Raw genomic sequence first — 17,278 nt, 5'->3', positions numbered from 1 at the left:
TATATGGAAATAAATACAGTGAAGGCTCAGATTATGGTGACATCTTCAACCTTACTTAGAACTGAATTCCTACATCTGCACTCAAATCACTGCATTTAAAAAATGTTGCCCATTTCAAAGAAAACATGTAGCAAAATTAGAGCGAAAAAGCACAGAAATTGTTGTTGAAAACTCTATTGTTAGAACACTGTAAGCGTGATATGTATCAAGGACCCTGAGTCCACAACAGCAGGCCGTCTCCCTGGAGTTTAGGCAGCTGGCATCATCCATACAGCAGACTGGCTCCTAACAAAAGCCCAGCTGAAGTTGAGAAACTGATTGAGAGGAGGATTGAAAGCATTCAGGGAGTACTGGAGAGGCTGGAGGGGTGCAACTGTGGGAGTGTTGTGGATAATGGTTTACTGTTAAAGATTTAACAAAATTCTTCAGAGTATGTGGAACTTTAATTGCTTCATAAATAAGAGGGTAGATCTTGCAGAATTTATTCTCACATACTTTTTAAATCAATACACCTACTATTTCTTAGTTGCATTTTCTGTAGCATTGTCCAAAGTCCCATATTTCTTTTTTGCCAGGTTAAACAATTCCTCTACCAAAAGGCAGTGTCTGATTATCGGAATTTGAAGCTTTAAACTGTCAGTAACGGTAACAACAAGTAAGATGTATCGCCATAATACCTCATTATACAAAGTGTGTGACCTTCCAATTCCTGCATTACGGGGACCACAAAAACTAGTCCAAAGCCTTTCTGGAAAACTGCAGTCTCGTTGCTTTCCGCTGGAGGCTCTCTTTCTGCCGAAGTCGCTTTCTTTGTGTAGTTGCAGCCTGGCTCCGCTAGAGTCTGCAAATGAACGCCTTCTTTCTCGATCTCACACATTGAAAAAAACACACAATGAGACACTGTAATGCCTCCGTAATCTCCGTGCAATGAGGTGGTAGTGTTCGGGCAAACAGCTGACTTCAGGCTGTAAGGGAAAAACTAGAAGCGATTTTTTGACTCGCCACCTTGCATCTTTTGATAGTCTGGATCTCTTTCGGAGCTAATGATGAAAGAAGAGGGAATCTCCGCCGTCTCGGGACAACTACAAATAGAAAGCAAAGACTAAAATTCTACCGTGAAAGCTGCTGGAAGTTTGTTGGATCAGACACTGTGTGCATGGATTTTTGGGGGATATTACGAAGTTTGTGTTCAGAAAAATCGGCGATCTCTTCACACCGGGAACGGAGATTGAGTGCTGCGTTTAAATATTTCTTTTCCCAGAGAGAATTTTAAGAAAGGCATCATCCTGGCAGTGTAGGAAATGCACACCAGTTTTTAAACCTAGATGGGTGTTTAAAACTGCGTTTTTTTGCTCAGTGTGCATTAGCAGTTTAGTTTTTACAAATCGTTTTGATTTACAATCACGTTATTGTATCTTTCCATAATTTTTCCACATCGGATATTTAACTTTTGTCTTCGTTATTTTTTCAACAAAGTACTTTGTAAAATATGTATACAGATAAGACGTCAAAATGTGTCTTATTTCACTGTTTGGTCATATAACAGACTTGATATTTGGAATTGTGTCCACATAATGTGTCTTTTAAGCAGTGACAGAATTCTTACAAAGCCATGCAAGATCTAAACCCTTGGACAAAATGCTTTTACTTTTGCATCCTGTGTGATACATATTTCTTTTTACTTTATTAGGCTCACTTTACAATTATCTTTGTCCTTTTTTAAAAAATTGCTTTCAAATCGTGAATAGGATTTGCTTGCGGTCGTGGGACTGAGAGGATGGGGGATGCAGGTCCACAGCCGTCGGCGGGTGGATTCGTGCCCATGTTAGGTGTTGGCATGGTAGGCTCGGTGCCAGGTGCTGTGACCGGGCCGATCTCTGGTACCAGAGGATCTGCAGTGCCCTTGCACAGTGCCATCGTGGAAAGGCTTAGGGCACGAATTGAGCTGTGCCGGCGGCATCATTCTAGCTGCGAAAGCCGGTACCAGCGCGGTCAAGCGGAGAACTCGGACCGAGAGCGAGAAAGCACGCTTCATCTACTCAACATAGTGCACCAGGGGCCAGGAAACAGGAAAAACAAAAGCCACAAAACTGCAGCGCAACAGCCCCCAGAATACAACAGCAGAGTAAACGGAGAGCAGAAATCCCAGAACTCAGCGGGAGGCGAACCGAGGAATTCTACGCGCATAGCAGTAAGTAAAGTTTCATTAGCTTAACACATGCTCTACATTCAGATGTAGACCTCGAGCATCACTACGCGGAATCCGGGTGGTTTGATGTCGCTTTTCAATACGCGTCTTCGCTGAAGCATCTTTGCCCCCACTGTTTCAAAAAGTTCCCACTCTTTTGTGAGCCTTAATAATGACTTTCTTTCTACCGTACCAGGTTTTGATTTGACTTAGCTGATTTATATCTCTCTGAACTCCCGACCTATGAATAAAGCGGTTGAACGTTGTCACAAGCTTGTTTCATGCGCATTTGTGGTCGGGTTCCCCCCTCTTTTTTTTTTTTTCACGTTGGCTAAAGTTTAAAGGTTTCACATTGTTACATCATTTTCTTGCTAATTTCTGCATGACGTACAAACTGCACACACGGCAGAAAAAAAAAGACCTAGTCAGTATCTCTACGCAGAAGGCCCCCCATGGATTTGTCTTGGTCGGTTTCGGGTGTCTCAGCTAACTCATAGAAGTTACATAGTGGCAGTGCAGGTTAGCATAGACTTCTACCAGTACAAGAATCACACCCCCTCCGCCCCCGGCCTTATATAACGCTTCTGAAGAAGCTTTTTCACATATTTTTTTTCTTGCAAAGCTTTATGTTCTTAAAATGCATGTATACATTTCCATTTGGAAGGTAGGTTTAAGAAGTAATTTGAAATGTGACACAAGACTGCACTTCTTTTCTAAAGGTTGGTTCATTGGGCCATTTCTGGATGTTATTAAATGTATGATATGTATATGCTGAATACTGGCCACAGTCCATATCTAATTTTGATCAAATATTTGATATTCTTATCTTGTCAGACATCTGAAAACTAGGAAAGTACACCAGGTTACTTCTTTGAAAATTATTACATTTCCTGGATTGTTTCCTCATTTCTCCCTCCTGCTCCAGCAATACTGATTTTTTCTTTTTTGCCAATATTCTTAATTACTTCTTAATTGCTTCAGAAAAACTTTAAGATAGTAATATGTATTTTCAGACATTAAAAAGCAACACAGCGAGCAATAACCAAGTACCATTGGTGTAGCCTTAATAGTCTTCAGCCTTCAAAGCCAAAATGTTATGCGTTTTATGGTGCTGTCTACTTCAATAGTAAGACTTAATCTTTTAGTAAACGATTTCAGGGAATTATCTCCATTTAAAGTTTGAAAAATCTCGTAGAGGCAAACCTGGTATGTTACAGTGGTTGATTTCCTCCTACAATGGCCACTCCCTGATCTTATTTTACAAAGAAACACAGCTTCTTTTGAACGACAGTGATAACTTGAATTCGAAACTTTCCTCGTGCTTCATATCCAGCGCACATGGCCGTGAGAGCACAGTTGCTAAGGTGGTAAAAATACATTTCCTGAACCAGAGCCCCCACAGACTTATGAAGACTACAGTGCGTTTTCCCATGGCTTTGTTATGACCCTGCAGAGAAGCACATGTATATGACAATTGTTTTACTTAATGCAAATTTGCATAATGATAAGAAACATCTGTTGTGTGGCTTCAGCATCTCGTTCAGTGGTAGAGGAAGTCATGAAATGAAACAGGCCACAGAATTTAACTGTACAGTCGAGTGCCGTTTTTTTACTCATAGCATTCACTCAATTATAATTTAGTACAGTACATCTATAGTCTTTTTTTTATTAATACGTTATTAAATTATTGGGGGGTTTCCCTTGCCACTGCAGAAGTTCTACAGCAATCCTGCAAAGGTGCATTCAGAATAAGAACACATAATGAATAGCCTACCCTTCTTTCTTACTACATTACTGTGTTTGTGACAAGCAATTTACTAAGTATGCTAATAAAAAAATGTGTTGAGTCAGTTCGATACACATTTGTCCATTTCTAGGATATACTAGATATATTTGTTTGCCTTCAAAGCAAAATATCAGAAATCTTTGATTCCCATTGTCACACGTTTGAAGTGTGTAGCAGAATATGCACCTGGTGTATTTTCAAAAAGTAGTTTGGGAACCAAACAAGGCCTAGTCCAGATCATCTGGTTTCAATTGAGGCAGCTTTGCATTCTGCACATGGAAACTATATCATTGTGCTGTAAAAACAGTTTCTAGATAATTGTTTTTTATTCTATTTCTTCACCTAGGGAAACTAAGGAAAAAGTAGTCATAACGTAATGTCCATCATTGTAGATTGCAGCTATGTGCCATGACGATCTCGATTTTTTCTGCTATGCCTGGGCTATTTCTAAGACAAATAGAGGCAAAGCATCAACTATAGAAATTGGCAGTGCTCTTTTATTTAACATTTGTGTTTATGACTTTAGAGTCAGATAAATAAAGAAAAAAACAACCACAGCTTGCTCTGCAAAGGTGCACAAAACAGTTCTGCTCCAGTTGTGGTATCATAAAGGATCACACATAGTGTTGTTTTAAGAAAGATCAGGTAGAGTGAAATTCAAGACATGCTGGATGTTTTGAGAGTTAGTAGAGTTAATATGGCTGGTTTGTAATGCGCTTGGCAGCATGCAACAAGGGCAGATCCAGAGAGATTCAGCAAGATTTTTGCAGGATTATCATCCTATCTCTGTGGAGTACAGGGGACTGAAGTATTCCGTATCTAAAATACTGTAAAGAATTGAGTTCAAACGGTATTTTATCCAGTAGAGGATTTAATGAAGGAATTATACCATCACTTGTACAAAGCCTGCATGAGATCTTTAATGTTTACCAGATTGATGAGGATATACAATAATATAGAATAATAAAAATAAACTAATACATAATTTTTAGGTGTTCATGTTTAAGTGTAAGACTTGTACTCCTTTATGCCACTTTAAATGGTGATATGCTAGACAGTACGGTGTCGGTACTATAAAACAGGTGAAAGTATAATGCAAATTTTTGTATACAAACAGCTAATGCATAGAGGTATTACAGACCTGACTTACATCAGTGTAGTAGCTTATAGCTCCCTCGACCTAGGAATACCACTTACTGTAGGTATTTATACAGTAAGTGTCTAGTACCATGTTTGGAGAAAAATAAATGGTTAATTTCTCTGGCAGATAGTTTTAATTATAAAAATTAAAAGAAAACCCAAACTATTATCCTGTAAGTAATGGGAAAATATAATACAGATAATAGCAGGCAATATATTTTATAATCTGAGATGTGATATATATTCATTGTTATTTTCTTAACTTTAGCACATTTTTAGGTAAGGTATCAGGTGTATCTTTCACCGGAATCAAATTGTTTGCTTTGTCAACGTGCATGTTATCTCAGTAGCATGTGGGCAGCACAGACTAGATGTGATCCACAGGTTCTGAAACTGCTGAAGGCAGTTCTGGCAGGACATTGTGTCTGGGAGATTTTCTGGCTGTGTAGGGGTGGGAGAAGATGTAGGTGGCATAGTTTACACTATGTATTGTTAACCAAGAGATGCTTCACTAGTTCTGGTCTTCATTGTCTGATAACTGCAGTAACAATCTACAAGATTCATATTACAACTGAGCTGCATGAAAAACTAAAGTAGAAAACGCTTGTGTGTGGACTTTAGCTCTTTAGCTATGCAAGATTTCAAATTACCTTGGACTCAGTTCATTCAAAGAATCCCCTCTAATGTATCACTGCAAAAGTCTGATTCAAAATGAGGAGTTCTACAACTTCTGCATATAATCTATTTAGTCATGTTTGTTTATCTGTATGTACAGTATGCAGGAAAAGTAGGATAGGGGAAGGTATTGTACTTAAACTTGTGTTTATGTCTTCTGCAGTGAAGAAAGCAGTAGCTTTGAAGTTCACAAACCCTCACCAACATTAAACTGACAGTTCTGAAACTACTGTAGAGCAGAGCTATCAATTTTTATACTATCTTTCTGACAGTAGCTCTTAGAGATTTGCTAGCTTCTCTGGAGAAATTGTTATGCTCTGTGATAACCTGCAGATGCTGCATATTTAAAAGAATAGATCAAATATTAAATACAAATATCTATTGCAATTAATATTACTACTTATTAATTTAGAGGTCTGCAGAGATTCGTGTTAGAGTTTTAATCAGTATTTTCATTTACAGCTTTTCACTCCTGGATGACTGAGTTCCAGTCCACATCAAAACTGACATAAACAGAAATTGTGTGGATAGTAAAGCCCAGAATGTTTTTACATCATCATGATGCTTTCTGACAATACAAAATACTGGCCTGGGGAACTGAATGACCTGAAAGAATGGTTTGGCTTGTACTGAGGTCCTTTTGCAATTCAGTGTATACTCAATGCAGCTGCCTGCTTTGTAGGTGGGTGAGCAGCCAACAAGCTCTTAAATCAACATGAACACAACAAGATCACAAGCTACTGAGAACAGGAGTGGGATTAACAGTGGATGAGGAGGCCATCTGAGTCTTCTACATATTTCCAGCACTACAGTGCAAAAGACCTTGAAATTGTAGTTTTTTAAATAACTCCTGAGTTGTTTAAGTTGTGTGCATTGGGCTAACGAGTTATCTTATTACCAAAGTAACAGATCTGGGAATAGATGGTATATGGTGTATTCTGCTGGGAAAGGAATTGTTTGTGTTTTATTTACAGATTGAAATCCTGATGTTGAGATGGAAACTGGTGGCAGGGAATGAGCTAAAAGCAATTTTAGTGACTATAAATGTCTCCTTTAATAATGCCGTAGAGACAGCGAGTCTGGGTCAAGTGGCATAGACCTCTGAATAGTTTTAGTCACTTAATTCTTATTGTACTAAGCTTTGTGTAAGTAGTTTGGCTTTGCCACATTTTTTGAAGATCTGTAAAAATACAGTTTCTTTATCATGTATCAGCCCACCGGGCACAGGAGGAGTTGCTTCTCTCAAGAGTAGTGTTACACATAACTTCATAATGCATTGTCTGAGAGTTTAGCATTTGTCTAAAGTTTTACCAATAAAATATCCCTAAGACTGCTTTATTGTAGAATGTCATCTGTTTTGTCTTTAATTGCTAGAATCATGCAATGCACTAACTTTTAACTCAATATAAATTGTCAAATGTTTAACTTTAGCCAGAAGCTACTTTACTGGCAATCCTTGGCAAAAAAGCTTGGTTAACAGAAATGTGCAATATCATTAATTTGTAGCTGTAAGTCTTCTAGCTATTTAGTGACACTTGTGTTATATGGGAATCAGAATGAATTCCATTACCTTAATTTGGTTTATAAATTAAGGGCTTTTCCCAGATATGAGCATTTCAAATAATGCTGGACTAGTTGAGATTGCATTGACTACTGCTGTTTTAACTAATTATTCACCATACAAGTATAATTGAATTCAGGACTTTAAGAAAATCTACATTTTTCTAAGGCTTTTTATTGACTTCACAAAATATTCCTTGTTGTTTTTGAGCTGTTATTTACTAGGGGGAAACTTTTAAAACGGAATGTTCTCATTTTTCCCAGGGTTGAAGAATATCCTGTATTTAAATGGTAGTACTGCAGAAATGTTTTCCAGTGTTCCACGTTCTGTTTTGAAGTTGCCTGAATTGAAGCTGGAGGTGGCTTGATCTTAGCCACGCTCAGCTTTGATACAGAATAATTAGTGCAGGTCCACAGGGGCCACCCACAATGAAATGCTTAGCTCTGCTAAACAGGGGGAAGCAGTGTGGATCGAAACAATTGTTTGCTCTGCGGATGACTCTGATGTTGTCATGGAAAAGCCAAAGACTTTGGGGAGCCTGTGTATTCTTGGGCAAGATGCCAGAGAGCTCAGTCTTGCTATGACTCTGTGGCAGAAGTATTAATGCAGTGCTTTGTTATGATGAAGGTAATTTAATCCACCAAAGGGAAAGAGGTTTTTATTCTAAGAGACTGTTGAGGAGGGGGTGGTATACAGTAACATGGGTTCTGTGAGCGTCATGAATTTGTACCTCACTAGAATGATATAGTCAATATTGCAGAGACGGAGTCATGTGTTAGACTTGTTGAGGTGTGATAATCAAGATATACCAAGATATACTATAAGTAAGTGAAACAGAAGTTCTAGAATTTAATATGTATTATTTTCTTTGAAAGTTTTGTGATGCAAACTATAATGTATACCATATGAAGACTGCCTAGTAAGTTACGTAGTACTGTATGGAATGAAGTAGTCTTGTACAGTATGTTATCTCTGGGAAATAACTAAAATAACCATAGCAGTTTCAGTAATGATCGTCTTCATTTTCTCTAAGTTTGATATGGATACTTAACCATCTCTCTGATTGACAAAAATTGATCATTATTTTTTCACTTATGTGATGTGTGTTCGTTTTTCTAGTTACATTATTTGCTTTAGCTGTTCATTCAGCTGCTTTTTGTGTTTTCTGTTCACATGCAGTTTTTGTGGTCGTTTTAAAAGTTGGAATCTCTCAGCTGGAAGGGAACACTAGACACTTTATTCTCCATGTTAAGGACCTGTCAGGATCACTATTCAGCACTGTTAATGGCCATCTTGAACAGGTATCTATCAGCTGTGTGTAAGACAGGGTTTTCATAATGAACCAATCATCTGCTTTCATCCTGTGCTGGCTTTCCCTTACCTGTAATACATTTTTTTATCTCTTATGCAATTTTAAAACAATACTCCATTTACAATGGCTTTGCTCATTCATATTGCTTTGCCTCTGTGGCATGAAATGCTTCAAAGCAGATTGTTATAATTTCATTAAAAGAGAGGAAAGACATTAAATAAAGCTTTCAGAAGACTTGCTAGACAGAGGCACTATTTTTAAGCAAGATTGCAGAACCGCACTTCAGTCTTGTGGGCATGGGAGATATGATGACACATCACTGAGTAAAAAAAAAACAGCCACCCCCCACCTCACAAAACAACTACGTGAATAAACCAAACAATGTGATAGAAACATCATACGAAACCTTAGGGAAACACGTAATATCTTATTAAATTACAGAATCATCCATTTTAAAAGCTATATTGGATCCTTAGTTGCAGTGGCTTTACAAAACGTTCCCACTACCAATTTTTGGGTTCTGTCCTTTGGTTGTGTTAGGCGTAGTATATTGAAGAACGCTGAAACCATTCCACCAGAAGCAGTTTGTCCTTGATTTTTGTGGTAGAGTGTAATATCTGAGAATAAGTGCTTAAAGAAACATAGAATTACCATCCCACACGTCTAAGAGCAGTACTGTCCTGTGGTCTGGGTTATGTGTGGTTTTAGTTTGAATACCAGTCATGACTTGAATGCCTTCATTTCTGCAGCAGACATTTGGTAGCTGTGAATTGAACTCTGTTACCCTGTCTTTTCATTCAATGGCAAGAAGCAAGTCTCGGGCATCAGTAATAGTAGGCACTGAATTCAAGGTCTAAAGAGCATCTCCGGTGCAAGACAGTGAATATGTGCTGCGTTTATCCTGATGTTCCAGACCTTCTGTATAGTACAACGCATCCCTTTTCTTCTTTGGACAAACCACTGCACCAGAAATTGTGGGCTTCTATAGAAAGACCCCTTATTTATTATACAAACATATACTTGCTTGATAACGATGACTGAGATCTGTACCTTCATGTTTTTCTGTTCAATAAATTACATGTTTTCAATAGGACCTCAGTGCATGTTTGGGAGAATATTCCATTAAGCACCAGTCAGACGGCGATTCAACATCAGTTTATTAGTATAAGAAGACTCAATCGTCTCTATTATTTTAATGTCAGTCTGGATGTGCTGGGTAATGCACTCTGGTATTTATAAACTACTGAATTCTGAAGACTGTCTATGCTCAGGTAATACATTTTTAATCAACTATTACAATATTTGAATTTGAAAACTCTTCCCAAGCCAAAGTAAAAGGGTTTCTCAGTTTGGATTTGATGTAGTTACATTTTATGTGCAGTTTTTAATCATTTGTGAAAATGTACACAATAGTGAAAATACAGTATACCATTTTGAAATTATGATACTGCCCCTTTTAAAGTTCAGATGTATGTTTAGGCTGATAAAGAGAGCCTTTTCAAAACAGATAGTTTTAAGTTCTTGCACATAATAAACCTTTCTCAGTCTTTTCTTTTTGCAAGTAAGCTCCTGCAGTAAAAATGAAATGTGTTAGTTGAATTGTAGATAATGATTAGATCTAGCTAATCACATGAGCAAACAAGCCAGAAAATGACCAACAACTTGGAAACATATGAAGTGGAAGTAATGAAAAAACCTTGGAGGCCTCTCTGAAACTTGCATAAACATGTAAATATTTTATTAGCTGTGGAATTGCTGGAGTCATTTCACCAACTCTGCACGTCTATCTGAGCAACATTTGAACAGCTTTGCGTGTCAGTGTATTATCAGCAGATTTCTGACAAGTAATTTGACAGGAGATACTAAAGAGATTAATCTTAAAAAGAAAAAAAACTTTTTTTTTATTTGACATGTAAAAATATCGTCACCACATTCCAAATTATAGACTATGTTTTGTAGAATTAATACAAACCTAATGTAATGATCATAACTTAAAAACATAACACATTTAACTGTAATATTAAATTAAGTAAGCATTTATGGGTTTATCAATACAAAATTCAAATTCATTTTTTAAATGTGCCTATTGCTGTGATTAAACCACTACCCACTTCTACCCACATCTGGCTGATCATACTTGTAGTATACAGATAAAAGAGATTTCATTTTTTTCAGTTTTTGTTTCTAGGTAAGTGCCTTGCACAGCTGATACAGCTTCAGTCCAGCCAGCAAAAAGTTGACAACTTGGGATAATGTGCACAAATAGAAGTATGTTGGTACGTTAAGTGCAGGGTCACATTTACTGAAATCCAATACAATCAAGAGCTTGGCTGCTGACAAAACAGTACTATCATCAGTTCTAGAGATCCTTGGATCTGTACCTTTTCCATAATTCTGTTTATGACATGTTAAGGAGCTTAATAGTTCAGTTTTGGAAGGGACACAAACACAAAGCCCCATTGCAATGCATCATTTTACTTATGGCCCAGCCTGTGTCTGTCCACCTCCCTTATTTCTATCACGTATGAAACATCAGGAAGGTAAATATATTTCCCAACATGCAGCTGTTTAACCCAAATCTGTTTTACATTTTGTTTCTTAAAAAAGGTTGGCTGTTTGCTTCTGTAGTCTCAAGGTCATTACCGTTTCTTCAAAATGGATTAGTGTTTCATTTAAAATACGTTGCTTCCTAATCAAAAATTCAAATTGAGAGCCCCATTACAAAATGTCAGTATAGTTTTAGGGGTTTAGTATTTTAACTCCCCATGTCTGAGTTGTACTCAAAATAGAGCATTGCAACAAGAATAGACTTACCAGATCCTGTTGTTAAATGCTATACAAAACCCTACAGCTTGTAAAACCTGGAATACCTTAACCTCCTATAGAGTGTGGGTCTTGTTCCATGCCTGAATTGCTGAAAAGCCAAAGGGAGAGACTGCTTTATTAAAATCGAAACTCTGGGGAGAACATTAGAAATGCATTCTCAAAGTGGATAAAGCCAAATTCAGGGCATTTTATTGTCGTGGTTCTGTGGACTTCCAAAATAAGACAAAAGTGAAAGAATCCTGGCTCTTATTCAGGGATTTTTGCAAGTTATAAAAATGAATAATATATACAGATTTTTTCCTTTGTCTTTTTTCCACTGGGTGGTATTGTTTTTTAACAGTCTAGTGGAGTTTTATACACATTGAATTCTTCAAGGGCCCCATACAGACACAAAATAACTCAAAAGAAATAGATCTTTTTAATTAAAACGTATGTGCTAATCTTTACCTTGGGTGAATATGGCATATGTAATTAAAATAGGTTTCTATGAGTTTAGAAGAAACCGAAATGTTATGAAAATGTGCATGGGTTTGTACCCTCAATCTGTGAAATTTCTTTCAAAAGCCTGAGGGGAATGTTTTATTATTGCCTGTACTGTAATGGGGACTCCCTTCCACCACAACCAATGTGCAGCCCCACCTGGATGATGTGATGGCAGCCATAGTGCACTAGTTGGCTCCCCACACATCAGGTATCAGTGGGGAGGAGAAGAGAGTGATGAAGCCAGTTCATAGATGAGGATTATTAGGAGGCCGTGATTGGTAAAGTCCTGGGGGAAATTTGGCCAAGACAAAGTAGCCCTGGACAGCACATTCCTAATCTTTCTGAGAAGCGCCCTGGGATTTGTAATGACCACGGTCAGTAGTTCCTTGTTCAAACATAATGTGTTACTACATGATATATATGATTTTACATCTTAAAATACTGCTGTTCGGTGTCGCAGTAGTATGAAGTAGAGCCCGTGACCACGAGGGTAATGGAATCGTATTGCAGGTGAGGCACTGCTATTGTACTCTTCACCAGCTTCATTCTGATTGCTTCAGTAAAATTCCCAGCTGTATAAAAATGGTTACAAGCCATTTTGAATAAACATATTTATGGAAGCCCGTTTCCGCCAGGGAGTAAAAAAAAAAACGCGCTATGGTATCTCAGAATTCCGACTTAGCATCTCAGAATTGCGACTTAGTATCTCAGAATTGCGACTTAGTATCTCAGAATTCCGACTTAGTATCTCAGAATTGCGACTTAGCATCTCAGAATTCCGACTTAGTATCTCAGAATTGCGACTTAGCAACTCAGAATTCCGACTTAGTAACTCAGAATTGCGACTTAGCAACTCAGAATTCCGACTTAGTATCTCAGAATTGCGACTTAGTAAGTCAGAATTCCGACTTAGTATCTCAGAATTGCGACTTAGTAAGTCAGAATTCCGACTTAGTATCTCAGAATTGCGACTTAGTAAGTCAGAATTCCGACTTAGTAACTCAGAATTCCGACTTTATATTTCACATTTGCGACTTCGAAATAGCCATATTTCATTGTCTGTCCTTTTGTTATAGTAATGGATTCGGGTTCTAGGGCTTGTGCCCTCGCCGCTCCCACCCTAGTTCGTGCCTAGTTCGTGAATTCTGAGTTACTAAGTTGCAATTCTGAGATACTAAGTCGGAATTCTGAGATACCATAGCGCGTTTTTTTTTACTCCCTGGCGGAAACGGGCTTCCATACATATTAATCCAATAAATTAACAATTGCAATATTAAAACAGTAAATTGGATCTAAACTTGTTGGTATTAATTTCCCTTCTTGATCAATAAAGTCTTATCTTATCTTATCTATTAAATTGTAGCCTTCTAATACATTTTAGGTTTTCCTAGAATTGAAGTCAACAAAGGTTATAGTTGAATTGTAATGGATTAAGAGTAAAAATACCTATTGTGTATTTTTGTGGCTGGAGCGCAGTGTATTGAGGGCTAGAGACACTTAATCTTTATTAAGGTGGGGAAAAAAAATATCAGGGGAGGATTAAAGGTTTCCATTCATGCTTGATGTGATTTTTCTCAAAGCTTTACTTGAACACAGAAAACTTTAGAGGTCTGTCAGGTTTTTCCTGCCTAACCTACATAGAGAGAACGACAGAGAGAGAAGGGTGGCTGAAGGTTTTCGGTGTCTTACGACAAGTAGTGTGCTTTTGCAGATTCACTTGAAATTGGAACCCTGTGGGAACACAAATGTATGGTAGATGTGTTTAGTAGATTGGGAGTGTAGGCCGGAGTTTCAAATTTAAAAAAAGACATATTTTTGCAGAGTGGCCTCTTTACCGTCTTTGTTTACGGGCAACAAGTATTAGGCCTGAGATGCCGTCATAGGTCACTTGTCCTTAGCCAAAGTGACCATGGACAGAAAGTTCTCATGATATCGCTGATGATACTGTAGGACACGTAGGACAATTGTTTTTCGGATTTGTGCGCTAGCTGGTGGTTTTCACTGATGAATTGTGTGATGAGCCTTCATAAGGAAGGGGCTGTTAAGTTATGCTTGTCACTTTGTTATTTTAACTTCAACAAATTTATGTGGGTATATTTTATGTTATAGAGTTTTAAGTCAGGGCAAGGAGACCATCATAGAGTTTAAATATACAGTAAAGGAAAATAAAGAAAACAACGTTTCGGCTGTGGAGCCTTCTTCAGGTGTATGGAGCCTTCTCACACCTAAAGAAGGCTACACATCCATAACATTGTGATCCTTTGTAGCCTGTTCCTTTGCTCCTATTCATGCTGACACTGCTACCTACTTGAACTAAATACTGTATACAGTAGTTGATCAGAACACACTTTAAAATATTGGCTATTTCACTAGGTTGATTGGGACATTGGTGGTTTAATATCCTTTGAACAACAACATTCCTGTCTTCAGGAATTAGAAAATGTATCTGAGATATCTTGGTGTTATCCTTGTATCATTCAATCTAAACTGTATATAAGATTTTTTAAGGAACACAGTTATCTAAACAGATGTTTGTATTACACAGTTTGACTTGTGCAGTTGTGTAAAATTGTTCTTTACGTACAACTGCTAAAAGCTTAGAAAAAAACAGCCAGTCTGACGTTATCATTTGATAATGATTCAGTTATGTCTTTGTCAAAACACAACTGATAATTAAGCTTCATAGTTTTCTGTACCCTTCTAATTAATTACTAGACTGAGTGGATTGTCATCATATTTCTTTGTTTATTGGCTTTTTAATGAACTTCAGAAACAAAATGTCTGTGACATTTAATTAAAAAAAACATAATCTTTTTCTTAACATAACATCTCTTTGTTATGGCATATGTGAAGTACATGTAATATGTAATACAACTACTCAAGTGAAATAAGTCATTTTGGGCTAGATTGTAGTTAATAAAGGCTTCAGTGTTCCTGTGTCATCAGACACCTTATGCTGAACACAGTCCCACAAGAATGCAAGAACCCATCTTGTACTGTGCAGTGGAACCAGTAACAAAACACTGAACATTGGAACTTCAGACTGAGAAGACCCACCAGCCTCGCCACAAAATTAAAACCTGTGCTCCCATTGTCCTGGACAGACAACATTTTGACAGGCACTCCTCACTGCCTATTTTCATGGAACGTCAGGCTTGTTAGGAGAGTGTTCCTAAGATCAGAGTTCGGACATGTTTACAGTGCTGCTCAGGATGTTTCTCAGAGTGTGTGAGTGGTGACACACCAAGACATTTTGGGCTCGGACTTTTGAGCAGCATTAGCATATGGCCAGAGATTGAACCACTTGAAGACCTTCATCCTCCATTTCGAATCAGTTTCTGAGCATAGAAGGAGCTCAGATTCAGATTCATACTTCAGTGACGTTCTTCTGGATTACGTACCTTTTATGCAGTGGCTTGGCCCCCAGGTTTAGGGGTTTTTTGGGTTGGTTTCAACAGGCAGCTTCAGCAGTATCTTCTGTGTCACTGAAAAACGAACTGCAAACATAAGACGTTTATTCACACTAAGTGCTTGTAGCATTTTAGTTCTGCATCGTTAGAGCCATGAAATTTGGTTTTATGGTCCTATACATTGACCTTCATGCCTCTGATGTTTTTTTTTGGAAGGAGCTTGCCAAGCCCTTGCGTGTATGGCACCCTCACACGAAAGCATATTTATAAAAAATACGTAATTTTAACACGTCTCAGTGCATGCTGTCTTTGCTAATAATAACTGTTTTACTCTGTGGACAGGAATACAGGCATATTCCGGAGTTTCAGCACATGTCATTGTTACTAAAATTATGTGTCCTACATTTGTTGTATAATGATATCATTTGCAGATGCCATTCCCACTATTTTAAACCAATGGAAAAGTAGGATTCAGAGTATTTTTAATTAAAGTACATGTACAGGGGTTCCAAAAACTGTTTTGCCTCTTTTCCATTTTCCAGCTATGCTTTATATTCTATAATGACACGTTTTCAGCAAATAAATGTGTGAATGTATATGTGATTAATAGAGCAAATTAATGTGTTGCAATTAAAAGCACTTGATTTGTATATGTGTTTTGGATTATAAGCATTAATACGGAAATATTTGTTGTTATATATATGTTGACTTTTTACACCTGACAACTGAGGACTGTATGTAGCAGTTTAAAAAAATCAATCTATCATGAGAAATACAAATAAAGCAGTCCTTCTATATCTCAAGATATAGACTGGAAAGATTTTATATGCAGACTTTTGTGTTTAGCGAATCTATATAGTTTTAAAAAGTCAGTTGGAGAATGTTCATGCCTGAAATCGGATGAAGAGGGTTCATATTTATGGCATTTTTGACCATTTGAGCATAGATGTGGTCTTTTTTCTCCTCACTGCCTATTACCTTGTAACTTAGTACCAGGAGTTAGACTGGTAAATCATAAGGAAAATTTGCCAGGAGGACATTTTTGCATTGTTGGAACCTGTCTTGATTACAACTACAGATTTTTTTTGCCTCTTTGGCAACATTACATTCAAAGCTCCAAAAGTGAATTGTTTTCTTTTTTCTTTTTGCATTTCAGCATGGAGTTAACCCCTGCGTACTTCTTTGTGCCTTGCACACTGATACAGCTCTCCACTCTATAATTTATTCATTATATCATAAGAAAGGCTCAACAGCTTTTGTCCATTCAACTGATTCAGGTCTTATACAGTATGTTTTTGTTTGAGACTGCAAACTTGTGGGCAAAAAAACATTTGACATGAACCTAACCACAGGCAGTTTTTGGTTTCTTCATTCTCATTGACCATGTGGCATTTATATTTGTGGATAATAATTCTCCCTATGGAATTAAAGAACAGCCATTTCTCTAATAAATCTACCCTTTCTGTCACATCAGTAAACTACAAATATTGAAGTGGCATCCATGTAGATTTCCCCAAAAGAAGTGTCAATTTCATCCATTAAACTAGTGTTAAAAGGCTGTAGTCTGACCTTTTTAGAATTCATAATTATCCTAACAGTTAAATAGTGCATGACAGTGCTAATTTAAAGCTGTTTACACAGAGTGGGATATGTATACAGAGCTTCCTGCTTGCCAAGGCCTGGAACAGATTGGAAGAGAAACAAGCGTTATGCTCTCTGTGCTGCTGTGTTTTTCCAATGTTTGTGTCTCAGAGACCTTTAAAAGCTACTTGTAACCTCAAAACCAGACAGTAATCTTCCCATGTTCTCCAGAATCACATAAACTCACTTTTCACCATCGGCTATAGCCCAGATCTAACATAATTCTCAGAAGCTGGCAGGGATTTAAAAAGAGTCC

The 17,278-nt window shown here is 37.5% G+C and overlaps 1 protein-coding gene across 1 annotated transcript in view; it reads left to right on the top strand.

The window, feature by feature from the left end:
- The first annotated feature begins 850 nt into the window (after positions 1-850).
- Positions 851-17,278, top strand: part of maml2 (mastermind like transcriptional coactivator 2) — a 65,366-nt gene continuing 48,938 nt past the window's right edge. The window contains exon 1 of the mRNA XM_088639052.1: positions 851-2,191. Within this exon, the coding sequence (XP_088495178.1) occupies positions 1,778-2,191 (414 nt within the window). The 5' untranslated portion in view covers positions 851-1,777. The remainder of the gene's footprint in view (positions 2,192-17,278) is intronic.

This window comes from Lepisosteus platostomus, chromosome 7 (genome assembly GCF_059453375.1).
Source record: "Lepisosteus platostomus isolate fLepPlt1 chromosome 7, fLepPlt1.hap1, whole genome shotgun sequence".
Taxonomy (NCBI): domain Eukaryota; kingdom Metazoa; phylum Chordata; class Actinopteri; order Semionotiformes; family Lepisosteidae; genus Lepisosteus; species Lepisosteus platostomus.
Note: the sequence above shows the minus strand (reverse complement) of the source record. Positions and strands in the feature narration are given on the sequence as shown.